The following is a 15515-nucleotide window of genomic DNA, read 5'->3' on the forward strand; positions in this document are numbered from 1 at the left end:
AGAAGGAATGTTATGTTAATTGGAGACCACAGATAAAATTAAGATTTGATTGGGAATTTTAAGTGAAGCTTAAAAAGATTTTGACTCTGAAGATATTTTTAGGTAGGTAGGGACACTGTGGGGATTTGCTAATTCAACAGTGAGGTTCAACGTCATGCCCACTGTTACCTTCTCGTGTTTGGGTCTTAGGCCCCGGGTGTGTGGGAGGCTGTCGGTCTTTGATGGAGCAAGGGCAGGAATGGATCCTTCTCTGTGGTATCAGCCAGGGTGACCTATTCATTACCCTCCAGGGAGGGGTCTGCCCAACCCAGGCTGGGGGAGGGGCTGATGCCCAGGTACTCACCTGGGCCAGTTGCTGCCCAGCCTCGGTGGACACTTGCCGATCCTCCTCACAGTCTGTCTTGTTTCCCAAGAGAAGGATGACCACGCTGTCAGACACTGCATCCTGTGCACAGAACATCTTCCCTCAGCAACACATGTTGAGTGCCTGCTGTGTGCCAGGCCCTGGGTAGATTTGGCCATACTCTCCAGGAAGCTGACTGTGCGCCACTTCCCTCCACACATGCCCACCTTTCCATATCACACCCACTCCACACTCTTCCCACCTCTGACACTTTCCCTTCCATCTGCAGTGAACCTCTCTGCCTGCAAACATGTCACCCACTTTCCAAGGCCAACCTCAAAGTCACCTCCCCCAGGAAGCCTTCCTAGATTGCTCCTGTCCATGCTCCTCTTTCTTGCCTGTATTGAGCAGCCCAGCATTTGACTATGCAGGCTGCCTTGGCTCATCTCCTAATTGTTTCATGGATAATAATAATAATAGCTTCTGTTTACTGAGAGTTTACTGTATACCAGGTGCTGTGCTGAAAGCAGTTATATCAGTTAATCCTCACAACTGCTCTATGAGAAAAGTTGGGAAATTGAAGTTCAGAGAGTTTAAGTCACTTCTCCAAGGTCACAGAGTTGGGATGGGATAGTTGGGATACAAACCCAGGTCTTATCAGAACCCAGAACCCAGCTCCCCTCATGTATCACCTTATCCTGCTTCTCTTGCATCTCTTCAACTAGACTAGAAACTTCTAGAGAGAAGACAACATGTCTTTCTTCATACCCCTCTTCTGTGCTAGCACATACTGCAGAATTTCAGCATGTATACATACAGCAAGTAAGTACGTGGGGGAAAGAACTAGAGATATGTGAACAGAGGAATGATTACCTAGAGTGGCACTAGACTTGCATTATCCCCAGGTGTTAAGAAGACATCACAGAGCTTCTGTATATAGGAAAAAATGGTCATAGGATAAAGGAAAGAGTTTGTTTTGGAGGCCGTACTATGTGGTTGTAGTTTCTTTGTACTACTATGTTCCCAGCCCATCCAGCCACATACCCTCAGTAGATTATGTCACCCATATGTTTGCTGTGTCATTTGTAATCCTGGGAGAAAAGAGGGAGTGGAAAGGATACAGCTTCCCTCTTGACTCCACACACTGGGGCCAACCCCAGCAGCCATCAGCTCACCTGGAGACAGTCCAGCCAGTAGCGCACATGGGCAAAGCTCTCCTGGGAGGTGACGTCGTACATGAGCACCACTCCATCAGCCTTGCGGAGCAGCTGCCGCGTCATGCTGTGGTACCTACCCAGAGAGTCCGCATCAGGCCATGCCAGGCGGCCTGACCCCAAGCCCTGACCTCTCTAGGCCTCAGCCACTCCATCTGCTTCTAATTGCTTCCCAAAGAGAACGTGCATGTATTTTCCTTCTTACAGTGTGCTTATTGTTAATAGGTAACAGTCCTCATGGCTCAAATTTCAGAAGGTACCAAAGGGCACCCCGTGAAAAGTCTCTCTCAGCCAACCCCACCCTCATCCTGCAGCCACCCCCAGAGGCAGCCAGAGTTCCCCATTTTTTTTTTTTTTGATAGCAAGAAGTTTATTTTACCCATTTCTTAAATAGTTTCCCAGAGGTATTATATATATATATTGATACATAAATGTATATGTACACACACACACATATACCCATATACATACTGTTTAAACAAATACAGTGTAAAACACTGTACCTATTAATATTCAGTATTCTGTACTTTGTTTTATCCACATAATAAAATGTCTTGAAGATATTTCCCTATTGGTACATAAAGAGGGTCCTCCATCTTTTTTGTGTTCATAATATTCTATTGTGTGGAGAGACTCTAATATATTTAACTGGTCCATTACTGATGGTGTTTAGTTTGTTTCCAATGTTTCATAATATATACAGTGTTGCTATGAACAGTCTTGGTCCCTTTGATATTATAGTCATGTATGAGTTTATCAATAGAATGAATTTCTAGAAGTAGAACTTCTGGGTCACAGAAGATGTGCCTTTTCAGTTTTGATCACTACGGCTTAACCAGAAAGTGAAAAGCCAGCGTTTTCAGAAGGACAAGCGATTGGGTGGCTGTCCCCTGTTGGGATGGCCATCACAGGTGCCCTGCCATGCTGAGGGGAACTCTGGGTCTGCTGTCCTGTCTCCTGCATGGGATCTGGACTCATCTCTCCATCCCTGACCTCCTGAATCATCAGGGGTAGAAGCTGCATTTGCACTTGGTTGCCTCTTAGCCCATATTGGACTCCTCAGGGTCGGGGTTGCACTCCACTCCTCTGCAGCCCAGACTCAGCCACTAATGTCGACAGTGCTCGTTACCTCTCCTGGCCAGCTGTGTCCCAGAGCTGCAGCACAAAGCGCTTGTTGTCCACCAGCAGGTTTATGACCCGAAAATCCACTCCTAGGACACACAGAGGAGAGTCAAGCTTACTTGACTTCAAGTTACCATCCCAGACTTGCAGCTGAGGCCTGCCTGAATACATACCTGTCCCCAGTACCAGCCAGGGTGGGATGGGAACCTCCAGCTGCTGGGCTTCCCTTTTGCTCTCCAAATCCCATCCATACTTGAGGGCCCTCATCCTCTATGAAGCCTTCCCTGACCACGCAGCTCCCACTGCACTCCCGCCCTGAGAGTTGGCCAGCGTGAGGCACCTTGCATTGTTTTTACCTCTACAAAAAAAATCTGTCTTCTCAACTGCACGGCAGTGTTTATTCCTCAGGCTACTCAGGAAAATCAGTTTTGTTAATTTATTTTTTATAATACTTCTTGTTTCATTCCTAGTTATTGCATGTATCTTCCCCCTTTACCCAGACAGCAGCCTGGGAGGGTGGAAGGAATGTTGGCTTCAAGGATGACCAGTTGGGCCGTGAGTTGTCCACCTTCTGCTGCTATACTGGCTGTGTGACCTCAGGCAAGTCACTTCACCTCTCTGAGCCTTCCTTCCTCATCTGCAAGGTGGCAATTTAAAAAGACCCACATCACTGGGTGGTTGGGAGGATTAAATGACTTATGTCCAAGGTTCAGCCTAATTTCTAGGGGGTGCTTAGGAGGTGGTAATTTTTATTATCACTATGAATTCTCATCTCCCTGAGCCCCAGCTCCTCAAATTTCACAGACCCACCCTTCCCTGTGTCATGGTTCTAGACACCTCCTGTGCCTGGAAATATGGTAGTAACAGTGAAGTCCCAGGGAGGTTTGGAATCTTTGGGGAGCACCTTCCAGCCAACCTCCACTTCCCAGGGACACCAGGCCGGGTGGGGCTGATAGAGAGGGGCTGCTTTGTCCATGCTGAGCCCACTGCAGGGCCCAGACCAGCTCCGGAAAGGGGCATCTCCTCATATTATCCCTGAGCTGGTAAGACCTTCCTCAAGGTCTAGGTCTCTCATGCAGCCCCCAGAAGCAACTGCTGCTGTCCCTGGTGGTGACTGAAGCCACAGACCATCCCCCACACCCATGCTCTCCACAGGAAACTGGGAGAAGTGGCAGATGGGAGCCCTGACCTCAGCAAAATGCTGAAGCAAAAGTCTGTCTGTAGCATCCACTTCTCTTTTTTTTGGCCGCACCACGTGGCATACGGGATGCAGGATCTTAGTTCCCGACTAGGGATCGAACCCATGTCCCCTGCAATGGAAGCGCAGCGTCCCTTAACTGCCAGGGAAGTCCCTCCATTTCTCCTTACTGCCCCCTTTCCTCCAGGTCTAAGGAAGCCCAGGGTCTGCAGGAACTTCTGAGGTTATCCAATCCCACCCCCTGTGATGATATCCAGCCTCTGCTTAAATACCCACTGTGTGATCTATTGAGCAACCCTAACCCTAACTAAACCCTTGCATTTAGTAACTTTACTCCCACTTTCCACCTCCCTGCCCATCACCCTCCTCAATCCACCCATGTATCCCCGCACCCTCCCCGAAACATGTTACAACTTAACCACAAAAACTGTTAGAAATATAATGTTTTCAGCTTCCCAAGGAATCTGCTGTTTTACATGAACAACCCCAGGGAGAGGGCAAGGCTGAACCCATAAGAGGGTAAAACTTCTGGAGTGGGGGCGTGTGCTTTGAAGGCAGGTGGCCCTGGGTATGAACTTTGGGGCCCAGGTAGGGCAAGAAATTTAACTGGGTCTTCAATTCTTTGTCCTCCTCATCTGTAAAATGGGGGCAGATACGGAGAAGCCTCAAAAAAATGCACAATCAGCTATAATTTGATGGGCTCTGGCTCTGGCTCTGGTCCTCCACCAGCCCTGTTCTCAAATGGAGGCAGGTGAGAAAGGGGGGTGGGAATGGAGCAGGGTGATGCTGAGTGGGGAAATGTTTATGGCTGAGGAAGCTGGAATCATCCCCAATGATAGTTAAACCAGATGGATGACAGCCACCAAGGGCACCAACCCACAGCTAGCAGTGGGACAGATTTGGATCACACACCTGGATCTCAGGTCCTCCCAGCTGGCTAGCAGTGCATGCAAAGTTGCCTTGTCTTTTTACAGTTATGCAATCTGTATTTTTCTCTACTGAATTTTGTGGAAACTTCTTACCACATAATAATGGGAGAGGCTCAATCACAGGGAGGGCTGATGTAAGGAATAAGGCGTGTATGCCTGGTGCATTGTAGGTGGTCAGTAACCCGTAGCTTAGGTGATTAAGGATGGTGGCCTTGCAGACCCTGTGACCCTGTTCAACATCAGACCAGGCCTCCTATGGGTCCCCTTTTCCTGACCAGTCTGCATTTTTAATTGGCAGAGAAAATTTCAAGAACTTGTCCTGGGGGGCATCTCTTACATAAAGTTTGAGAACTTTATCCACTGGTCTAGCACTGATCCCCATCAGCACACACGCTGGTGGGACACAAAGACGTGGACCATTCCGACTTTGCTCCTAAGCTGGCTGTTCCCACAGCTCTTTTCTGTGGCTCTATGCAATGTTCAAGTGGCCACATATCCCAATATTTTTAGAGAGAGGAGGCTTTGTGCTATGGGACATTTCATTTGCAAAAGCCACTGAATTAGACATTATCAAAAATTTACTTATAATAATAACCATAAAAATAACCAATATTGAGCACTTAATACATGCCATTTATTATTCCGAGAACTTGGTATGTATTAACTGAACTAATTCTCACAGCCCCTCTATGAGGTCAGCACTACTGTTGCCCCCATTATGCTCAGAGGGGTTAAATAATTTGCTCAAGTTCATACCACTAGTAAGTGGCAGAGCCGGGTTTTGAGCTCAGCGACCTGTGTTCCTAACTTACCCCACTCTACAAATACATTCTGCGTAAAATATTCAACTTGCCAAAGGCCACTTCCTGCCACAGTCTGGCTGACTGGCCTAGGGTTGGTCCTGAGCAAATTCAAGCAGCAGGGACCCTGCGGCGGCCTGCCCAGGGGCCACGTGGCGGGAGACCTGCTTATTTTCACCATCAGCCAGTGCTGGCAGCTAAATTGCAGGGTGCTTTGTTGATGTGGCAATTATTAGCTAATCAGATCAATGCAGAAAAAGCCAATTACCTGTAATTAGAGATGATTAGTAAAATAGCCAGATTATGCCCATATAAAATAATGTCTAATGCAGGGCCTGTGGTGAGGGCAGAACCTACAGCTTCCTCAGGGATGGCTTGCTCTGGGCCTGCTCCAGCTCTTCAGCCTGGTCCCCCAGGTCTCCCCTCCCTCCTCTGCCGCCCTCCCCAGGTGGCCCTTACCCACAGTAGCTGTCAGCCCAGTGGCGAAGGTGTTCTGGTGCAGCAGGTGCAGGAAGGATGTTTTGCCCACATTCGAGTCTCCCAGGAAGATGACGTGGAAGGCGTAATCAGGATTGGCCAAAGGCTCACTGGCCGTGCAGTCCCCTGGGGATGGGGTCAGCCCAATGCCTCCGGAGTCCATTCCTGGATCTTCAGGACTGTTCTCTGCCCTTGGCTCCCTGGATTGAAGGGGCCCTGGTTCTTCTACTGCGTGAGCGGTTGTAGGTTGGGGCCTGGGCTGGGCTTCCAGCTCAGCCCTGGTGGGGAGGGTTTGTGTGGGCTCATGGGGCCCTGCTGCATCCCCGGGCTGAGCCCCTGTGTGGGGAGAGCCCCTTGAAGGTGATGGTTTTTCAGGAGCTGGGGCTTGTGCCTCAGCCTGAGCCTGTGCTCTGTCAGGTGGGAGAGGAGCAGGTGGGGAATCGTGCTGGGGGAGTTCCGGGTGCCCAGTTTTCAGGCCATGAGCCTCAACGGACAGCTCTGACCTGAAATCCTGCCCTCCCTGGTCCCCTGCTTTCCTTTCGTCAGCCCTGGGCTCCTCTTCCGGACTCTGGTGGGGTAGGGCAGGCAGCCCTTCAGGCCCAAGGACCTGGCTGTGAGCTTCCTGTAGTCCCCCAGGATGGCCCGCCTGTGCATCTGGGCTCAGCTTGCCCTGCTCCAATCTCTCAGTGAGAACCTGACCCACAGGCTCCAGGCCCTGGGAGGGCTCATCCAGCCCTGCTGTGAGGGCTCCGGCTCCTGAGGACCCCAGCCCTGGCTCAGATCCAGCGGCATGTGGGTCCTGATGGAGGGCCTCTCTCTGCCTGGGTGGCTTGGCTGGGACAGGCCCAGGCCCGGAGCCCTCGTCATCTGGGTATGAGGCCTGGAACTGTTCACTGGGCCCAGCTGGGGCCTGGGGAGGGGGAGAGGTCACATGAGGAGGGGCCCCATCCTCCAAAGGAATGAGCACTTTGAGCACAGCTGCCACCAGGCCCCCTGACTCCCCAGCTGGAGCCCCTGGAAGCCCCCAGCGGAAGTGGACCCCAGGGCTAGGCCCTGACTCCTCCTTAGGTTCCAGGCTGGGGGGCTCTCCAGTCTGCTCTGGGCTGATGTCCTGCCCCTCTGGGTTCACTCCTTTCTCTTCCTCAGTCCCGGAAGGCACCCCAGGGGGGCTTCCTGGAGACCCATCTGGATCTGAAGGTGGCTCCTGACCAAAGAGAGAAGCACGCGGCTCCGGGATGGAGATCTGCCTGACCGCTTGGGGTGTCCGGGGGCCTGAGGAGGCTCTCGGAGCTGGGGGTGGGCTCCTGGAGAGCTGCAGGGCACTGAGGCGGGTGCTGCTGAAGCTGCTGAGGAGCTGGTCCCAGTCATCGCTGTCCCCAGTCAGTCCAGGCAGGGGAGCCTCCTCAGAGGAGACTGAGGCCTTCTCCTCACCTGCTCTGGGGACACTAGAAAGGGTGCGGGAAGCTAAGGTCAGGGGAGGGGCGGGTAGAGGTCACACCTACACTGTCGGCATCCATCACCACTGGGTGCGCACCTCACCGCTAGTCCTTCCTCCCAGTCTTCCCTTTGGCAGTGCTTCTGTCCTGGCACACACTCCCTACCCTTCCCCACCTCCAATCCTGCTCATCCTTCCAGGCCTATATGGAGCCTCACCTCCTCCAGGAAGCCTTCCCTACTCTTCTGGCCCATCCCACTCCTCTGACCTGTAACGAGTAGAGTGGGTGCTGTACCCGCCAAGGATCCAGCACTGCACTAGCCTGTGTGTGTGTGCATCTCTGTGTGTGTGTGTGTGTGTGTGAATCCCAGTTGTGTGATTCATATGTCATGTGTGTCTGGGCACATGACTTTCCCCCGTCTGTCTCCTCGTCTGAGAAATGGGCATGATAATCCCAGCCTGGCAGGGCTGTTGTGAGGTTTAAGGAGGGAGTCTGTGTGCTCTGGGCACTGAGCAGAGCCTCAGAGAACTCAGAGCCGCCCTCCCCTCTTCCAGGAAGCCCCTGGTCTCCAGCCCAGCCCAGGGGTGGCAGCTACTTGCCTCGGTTCCTCCTCCATCTGCCAGGACACACGGCCCTTGGGGGCGTTCAGGTGCTCCCTGGTCACCTGCAGCTGCCCCCGCACCTCTTCCAGCCTCCCAGCCAGGTCACGCTGGGCCTCCCGAAGCTGCTGGTTCTCCGAGCTGGCCTCCTGGTGTGTGCTGCTGAGGCGGTAGAGCTGGGCCTCCAGCTGCAGGAGGTGGAGGGTGAGGAGGAGGGAAGCCCAGGTGCCCTTCAGGGGAACAAACAGCCTCCCAAGGCCACTGTGGGGCACAGACTCCAGGCTCCTGGACACCCAGCTTAAAACATAGGATTGGGGCGGGGGGCGGCTGTTACCCCCTCACTGGCCTAATTAGCTCCATTACCTCCCACCCGGGAGAGACGTTGGAATTTGGGGGATGGGGAAGAGAGAGGGAACTGTGTAGGAAACACACACTGCCAGCACCGCAAGGGCCTGAAGCATGCATGGGATCACACCCTCCTCTGCTCAGCGTTCTGCAGTGGCCGCTCATCTCTGAGCGCCTCTGGTCGGCAGGGAGCTCCTGATCCAACAGCAGGTCACAAGACTGGGAGATGGAGAGCTTCTTGACCATGCCGTATGGAAGGTAAAGGCCTCACGATAGCTTCCAAGGCCTTGCACAGTCTCCCCCCCCAACCCCACCTCTGTTACATCTCTGACCTTCTCTCCCACTACCACCTCCTCCCCCACCTGCTCCCTCAGTCTGTTCCAGCCCACAGGTCTCTTTGCTGGTCCTTGAACATTCGCAGCACATTATACCCACCTCAGGGCCTTTGCACTTGCTATTCCCTCTGCCTGGACTGCTCTTCCCCCAGATACCACATGGTCCACTCCTCACCTCCTTCAGGTCTTTCCTCCAAGTCATCATCTTAGTGAGGCCTTCCTTGACTCCCCTATCAAAACCCTTCTGTCCCCCTGCCCTGCTTTACTTTATTCTCCTTAGCACTTTCACTATCTAATATGTTATAGATTTTACTTGCTTATTTAGTTTATCATCTCTCTCTCTGACTAGACGATAACTCTACGGACAGGAGTTATTTGTGTCTATTATGTTCCTCAGAACCTAGAACAGTGCCTGGCACATAGTGGTTGCACCATAAATAGTTGTTGGGTGAAGGAATGAATAGCCTTGGGGGGAGAGGCTTCACATCCACAGGGGACAGGACAAAATGGTCCCATGTGGAAAGTCTAACCTCTTCCCTTGGCAGAAGGGGCCCGCCTCAGTTTCCAAGGAGCAGCTACTGCAGAGGCACCTGGGAAATCAACCCATGTCAGGAGGGTGAGACCAGGTAGCAGGACCAGCCAAGGCAACAGTGGGGAAGACTGGGAACCTGGTCCAGTGCTGCAAGAATGCAGGTTGTCCTGGTTACAACAGATGGTGATTTTACTAAGGTCAGTGGTCTGAAAGTTGAGGAGGGAGGAGACAATGGGGCAGGGTCTCAGACCCAAAGGCTTAGCACAATGCCAACTGGAAGTGACCATAGGTTATGAGACCTGAGGTGTTGGGGTAGCAGGTATTCTGACCAGGAAGCTAGGTCAGGTTCAGCGACAGTAACAACTGTCATATGTAAAGCACCTACTACCAGCCAGGCACCGTCTTAGGCCCTCAAATACAGTATCTCTCATCATCACAGCAGCCTTCTAAGGCAAAAGTTCTGATCTCCATTTCTCTGATAAGGAAACCAGGGGTCAGAGAGGTTAAAAACCTGCCCAAGGTCACTCAGCTGACAATGGAGATGGAAGTTGAATACCACCCTATCACCAAGCTTCTCCAATGCTGAGACTTTGTATTTGCCCAGTGCTTTCCTGTTTCAAAATGCTTTCCCATTTATTACCTCATTTGACACAACTAGCTGGGGAGATGCAGTAGATGTGGCTATTCCCATTTTACAGATGGAGAAACTAAGGCCAGGGCAAGCAAAATTATTTCCTCGGATTTGCATGGTTTTTAATTGGAACAGCAGGAATTTGAACTTGGACCTTCTGACTCATGTCCCAGTACTTCCACTGCAGTACCCAGCCTCAGAAAAAGGCCAGAGACATCGCTTTCCTAGGGGCCAGCTCTGATGCAGGAGCCCAATGAGCCCAGGGAACCCTCAGGAGATGGGTGTCAGGGTCTGTGAATCATCAGAAATTGGGCTCCCGGGGAAACCCGTCACTCACCTCCTTCTGGCCCTCAGTCAGGCGCTGCACCGCGCGTTCCTTGGCCTCCAGGACCTCCTGCATCTGGGAGCTGAGGGCCAGGCCCCGGGCGTCGCTCTGGGGAGCAGAAAGGTCTCAGCCCCTGTATTGCCGAATCTAAGACCCAGCTGGGCTGGGCTGGCTCTCCCCACACTTCACCTCCACCCAGGCCTAGGGTGCAGGGTCCAGGATGTCTCAACAAGGAGGGGTCTAGGACAGCTGCCCTGGCTCAGGCAATAGGAGACAGAAACCCAGAGAGCAGGAGTGGCTCCGGGAGACACGCGAGACCTGGCAGAGGTGAGCAGGGGGCCCAGGCTCAACACTCCCCACCCCACCTCTCTGAGGAATACGAGCTCAGGGATGTGAGAAGATCTCCTCCCAGCAGCCTCCTGCTGCCCCACACTGGCCAGTGGCCGGCCCGCTGCTTGGCCAGCAGGGGAGTTCAGGACCGGGGGAGAGGTTGGCTGTCGCGGAGAGCCTACCTCAGCCTGCAGCTGCTGCTTCTCCTGCCGGATTTGCTGCTCCATCTCCTCATAGAGCTGCTGGACCTCGCGATGGTGGTCAGAGTCCCGCCTGGAAGGGGTGGGGGGTGGGACCAGGCAGCCCATCAGCACCCTGGGACCCTGCTGCTGGCAGAGGTGGTCTGGGCCTGGGTTTGCAGTCTATGCTACTGTCCACCTCACTCTGCCAGCGGCCACTGACCCCCGTCGCCCTGAGAACAGTCATCCCAGTAACAGCTCCTGACATATGTGCCCTTGATATTGATCATCTGATCCCGTCATGCCGACTCCCATAACCATCATCAAGATGTTGGTTCCTGTGGCCCTGTCTCATAGTCCCCAAAGCCCCATCACTCTGTCCCCACTTCCCGCTGTTGCTGTCCTCCTAACCCCATAACTCAGAGCCCCTGGCAAGGCTGTGCCCATACCAACCCCAGGATCACCACACGCATTGTAATCTATGTGAGTGGTGACCTGGGGTTAGGTGCCACAGTGGCCCTGCACCAAGACACACTGACCATTCCCTCTTTGGCTGAAGGCCTAAGTCTGTCCTCCCCAATAGGTCCCCTTTGTCACCCCTTCTTCCAGTTCAGCTCTGCCCGTCTGGCTCCCAAGCCCTGCAGTGGACGCCTGGCCTCCATTCTTTGGAACTGAGAGAATTCGATTAAGATTCAACTAAGATGTAAAGAGCACCCACTGTGTGCCAACACCAGGCAAGGCACCCCGGCCCCAACTCACTTCCTCAGGGTCAGTTCCAGAACCTCCTTGTCAGTCCGTGCTTCCTGCAGGCGACTGTTCATCTTGGCCAGAAAGCCCTCCAGGTTGCCTGCCAGCTGGGGCTCCTCCTGCTGCAGCTTCTTCCATAGCTGCCAGATTTCCGCCTGCCTGGGAGGGGAGGATAGCCAGAGATTAGACACGGGGCGGGACCAGGAGGCAGGGGGAGCCCCACTCCTCGGTTTTAATGGCAACACTCCAAGAGACTTGGGCACCTGGGCCACGAAAATCTATTTACACCCTACAAGGTGAAGCTCAAATGCCACCTCCCCCAGGAACCTTTCCCAGTGGTGCCCTTTCCCTTCGTGAATCCCCACAACACTTTGTCTCTCTATGGTTTGGTGATTAATTGTGGGGTGGGGGAACTTGGGAGTCCGATGGCCCAGGGCTTCCATCTGTCTTCTCTCTTCTCCCACTCTAGCTGTGTGACCTTTAGCAAGTCCCATGCCCTCTCTGAACTTATTTGTAAAACGGCCACTGGAGAATGAGACACACCCAGTGAAAGCACCGGCTTGGGGTCTGGCACCCAGTTGGCACTCAGTAAATGCTGCTTTCACATGGATTTAACTAAGTCATGAAGACAGATGCCTGAGGGCTGAGCCCAGGGCAAAGCTGCCAAGTGGGTAAATCACTCCCCACCACACCTGTCCCGCCAGGCTGCACCCCAATCCCACCCTCCCTGCCCCACAACAGCTGCCCCACCCTCCGAGAGCTTGTCCTCACAGAGCCCTGCGGGGCGGGAGAACCTGGGAGAACCTGGGCAGACAGGCGAGGGTGATTCCCTTGCTGGTTCTAACAGACCCAGTGGGACCTGGGGGGTGTGAGAGGGGCATTTCTAGGCAGGAGCCCCTTCTCTAAGCATGAGTGAACGCCAAAAGCCCAGAGCCTGAGGCAGTCTCCAAGCTCTCCTGTCTCCAGTCCTGCCCAACTCAAAGCATCACCATGCCTGAAAAGCATCCCCCATCATACCCCTGGAGGACCCTCTTTTTGGCACCCTCGGGGAGCTTTGTATTTTTAAGAATTGAGTCCCCTTAGGGAGCTGACCCTTCAACTCGCTAATCCTTCTGAGGAGTGACCATGTAGGTCAGGACAGGGAGGGAGAGGTTGAGTGGGATGGACTCCTAGTGGGTAGGCTTTCTCCACACGTGGCTTTAATCCCACAGCAGCTCTTATGCTCACTCTGTGGCCGGGGAAACAGAGGTCGGAGGTTAGGCTACTTGCCCGCAGTCGCACAGCTAACAAGTGGCTAAACCAGGATTTCTGCCCAGCTCTACCTGGCGGCTCCCATTCGACCTTGTGTCCGGGAGAGTCCTCACCCCCACTGACCAGCAGTAGCTCTCCCTGCACCCACAACCATGCTGGCCTTACTCGGGAAGTGAGTGGCTGGCTTCCAGTTGCTCCATGAAGGCAAAGAACGCCTCCTTCTCCTCAGCGTCGGCCTCCTGCACTGGGAAGCTGGTGGCTACAGATCCTCGCTTGAAGGACTGTGGCCTCCTTCTGTGGAGCTTGTGGGTGCTCGGGCTAGAGCCAAAGATGCTCTCTGTGAGACAGAGGGGTGCAGAAGGGAGCAGAGTGGGGCTCGGCTCAGTCCCTTGACCTCCCACCTTGCCTTGCTCCACTCATTGGGAAAATCATTATATCTGTGTCAGTCACATTTTACAGGGCCAGTGTCATACATTCCTCACATCAACCTTTGGAGTCTACTCAAGGTAGACACTGTGTCCCTTTTACAGATGAACATCTGAGGTCCAGAGAGGCCAAAAGACTTGCTGGAAGTCACACAGCAGCTCCACGGTGGCCAACACAGTCTTTTCACTCAGTCAAGGGATATTTATTGAGCATCTACTATGTGCTAGGGACAAAATTGGCCAAAATCCCTGCCCTGGTGGAGCTGACAGTCTATGAATGCTGAAAAGGACACTTTTTTTTTTTTTTAAGTAGATGTGCCAAGTGAGCTAAAGGAATGAACAGGGTAATTTCCACTGAGAGACTAGATAGAGTCTACTTTAGAGGGGGTGGTCAGGAGTGTCCTGAGGAAGTGACACTGGAACTGAGATGTGACTAACAAGAAGGAACAAGCAATGTGGATTTCTAGGGAAGCATATTCCAGGCTGAGAGAGCAGCACATGCAAATGCCCTGAGGTAAGAGCAAGATTGGCATGCTGGAGGAGGCGAGTGGTATTGAGTGAGCCCAAGAGATTGGAAGGGTCTGGATGGTGCTGGCCTGTAGGCCCTGGGAAGGGGGTTGAATTTTGTTCCATAGACCTTGGGAAGTCCCCAGTATAGTGGGCACAATGGACACAGATGTGAAGATGGCCTCTTGGGGCTACATGGACAAAACGTTCCCTCTGCCCCACTCCCGATTCCAGACCCTCATTTCCCTTCCCTACTCCTGGTTTATCAATCACCAGAACTGGAGCAACCACCTCCTGGGGCGGCCCCAACCTATAAATGCAGATTCCTGGCCTCCCTTCTTGTTGTCCCCCAAACTCTTGGACACTCAGCAGACCTGAGAACTCCAGATGGCTTTGCAGACTTTAAAAGCTGAACAGTGCTTTTCAGGGTCTCTGCAAGGACACCATTCCTTCCATTCGCTGGGCCAGAAGGTCTTCCCCCATCAAGCTCAGCAGGAATATTGTCCATCTCCGGCTTTGGTGTCATTAGGTCTTTCTGGGCATGTCTTGAGAAGCCGGTGTTGGAGTAACCTTGGCCAGTGAGGGCTAAGGAAGGGCCAGGGAAGCCCCCACCCACTAAACATCACCCTCTGCTGCTCCCTGGGGCCTTGATTTCCTTTAACCAAAGCTAGAATGTGACCTTCTTCAGGCAGAAACAAGGCCTGTGGTCTCAAGAACAGGTGGTGCTTAACCTCTTGCTCAAGGGAAAGATTTACTGGGGAGATGACAAGGGAGGTATCAGAAAGCAAGCCTGGAGGCCTCTCTGGAGGAGGGGGATGCTCAGGGGAGCTGCCAGCTAATAAACTGCTCTCTCTGGTGGAAAGGAAGTCAAGTCTCCTGGGCTAGAGTCTTCAGGCTCAGCTCTGCGTCGAACCAACTGCCTTCCCACTCAGGCTAAGTGGTCTTGTCTCCACAGAAATCTGTATCATTATCCATGCCCAGAACTGCCCTTGGGCATGTTATGAAGGTCCTGTGATTGGTAGGGAGTCCTGGGGTCTTTCCTGTCTGCCCAGCCTCGCCTCATGCTGGGCACACTCCCCAGAGGCCCTCCCAGGACAGACATACTGAGCCCAGAGCTGAATTCTTCAAGGGAGAGGCGTCCCTTCCGCTCCACATCCACCCAGTCAAAGATCATCCCTGGCTCCTCCTTGCTGCCCAGGAAGCTGAACTTGGCCACCTGCAAGGAAGAGGTAAGTTGGGCACTGTTCCCACTGGGGAGGGCTCTGGGCCACCCTCAGAAAAGAAGAGGGTGTTTGTCTGTAGCCATCTCCACCTCCCCTCTCCCCAGTTTTGGAGTCCCACCGCCAACCTGACCTCAAGGCAGACCCTTGAGGCTCTTGGACCCTATCCAAGGCCGCCCTCTCAGCAGTGCCTTGAACTTCATCCACACCTTTTCCCTTCCTCCATCCAACATCAAAACCTACCTGTTCTGAGTCTCATCCCTTTAGGACTCTAATAAAGGACAGTAGCCAAATTTCCCCAGAATGTGTTTATTATTCAAAAATTATTTATTCAAAAATTATCTAAAACTGGGCTTCGCTGGTGGCGCAGTGGTTGAGAGTCCACCTGCCAATGCAGGGGACACGGGTTTGTGCCCTTGTCTGGGAAGATCCTACATGCCGCGGAGCGGCTGGGCCCGTGAGCCATGGCCGCTGAGCCTGCGCGTCCAGAGCCTGTGCTCCGCAACGGGAGAGGCCACAACAGTGAGAGGCCCACGTACCACCAAAAAAAAAAAAATTATCTAAAACTAT

The 15515-nt window shown here is 53.2% G+C and overlaps 2 protein-coding genes across 3 annotated transcripts in view; one reads left to right on the forward strand and one right to left on the reverse strand.

Annotated features, from left to right (window-relative positions):
* The window catches only part of CPNE5 (copine 5), a 125555-nt gene extending 113994 nt beyond the window's left edge, over positions 1-11561 (forward strand). The window contains exons 22-23 of one of the 2 annotated variants that reach the window (XR_012334476.1): positions 9344-9527; positions 11405-11561. Coding sequence is in view for 1 of the 2 variants with exons in the window: in XM_073810797.1 (XP_073666898.1) it covers positions 9344-9418 (75 nt within the window). In the remaining variant the exon portion in view is untranslated. Of the gene's footprint in view, positions 1-9343 lie in introns of both variants that reach the window. The other variant, XM_073810797.1, reaches the window with a different exon arrangement.
* Positions 1-15515, reverse strand: part of RAB44 (RAB44, member RAS oncogene family) — a 32546-nt gene that overhangs the window by 3414 nt on the left and 13617 nt on the right. Inside the window, exons 3-12 of the mRNA XM_033864348.2 lie at positions 14830-14941; positions 12959-13130; positions 11555-11701; positions 10799-10889; positions 10299-10394; positions 8119-8306; positions 6066-7528; positions 2687-2768; positions 1519-1633; positions 344-445 (exon numbers count right to left, since the gene is read on the reverse strand). Coding sequence (XP_033720239.1) covers positions 344-445; positions 1519-1633; positions 2687-2768; positions 6066-7528; positions 8119-8306; positions 10299-10394; positions 10799-10889; positions 11555-11701; positions 12959-13130; positions 14830-14941 — 2568 coding nt within the window. The remainder of the gene's footprint in view (positions 1-343; positions 446-1518; positions 1634-2686; positions 2769-6065; positions 7529-8118; positions 8307-10298; positions 10395-10798; positions 10890-11554; positions 11702-12958; positions 13131-14829; positions 14942-15515) is intronic.

This window comes from Tursiops truncatus, chromosome 10, assembly GCF_011762595.2.
Source record: "Tursiops truncatus isolate mTurTru1 chromosome 10, mTurTru1.mat.Y, whole genome shotgun sequence".
In the NCBI taxonomy this organism is placed as follows: domain Eukaryota; kingdom Metazoa; phylum Chordata; class Mammalia; order Artiodactyla; family Delphinidae; genus Tursiops; species Tursiops truncatus.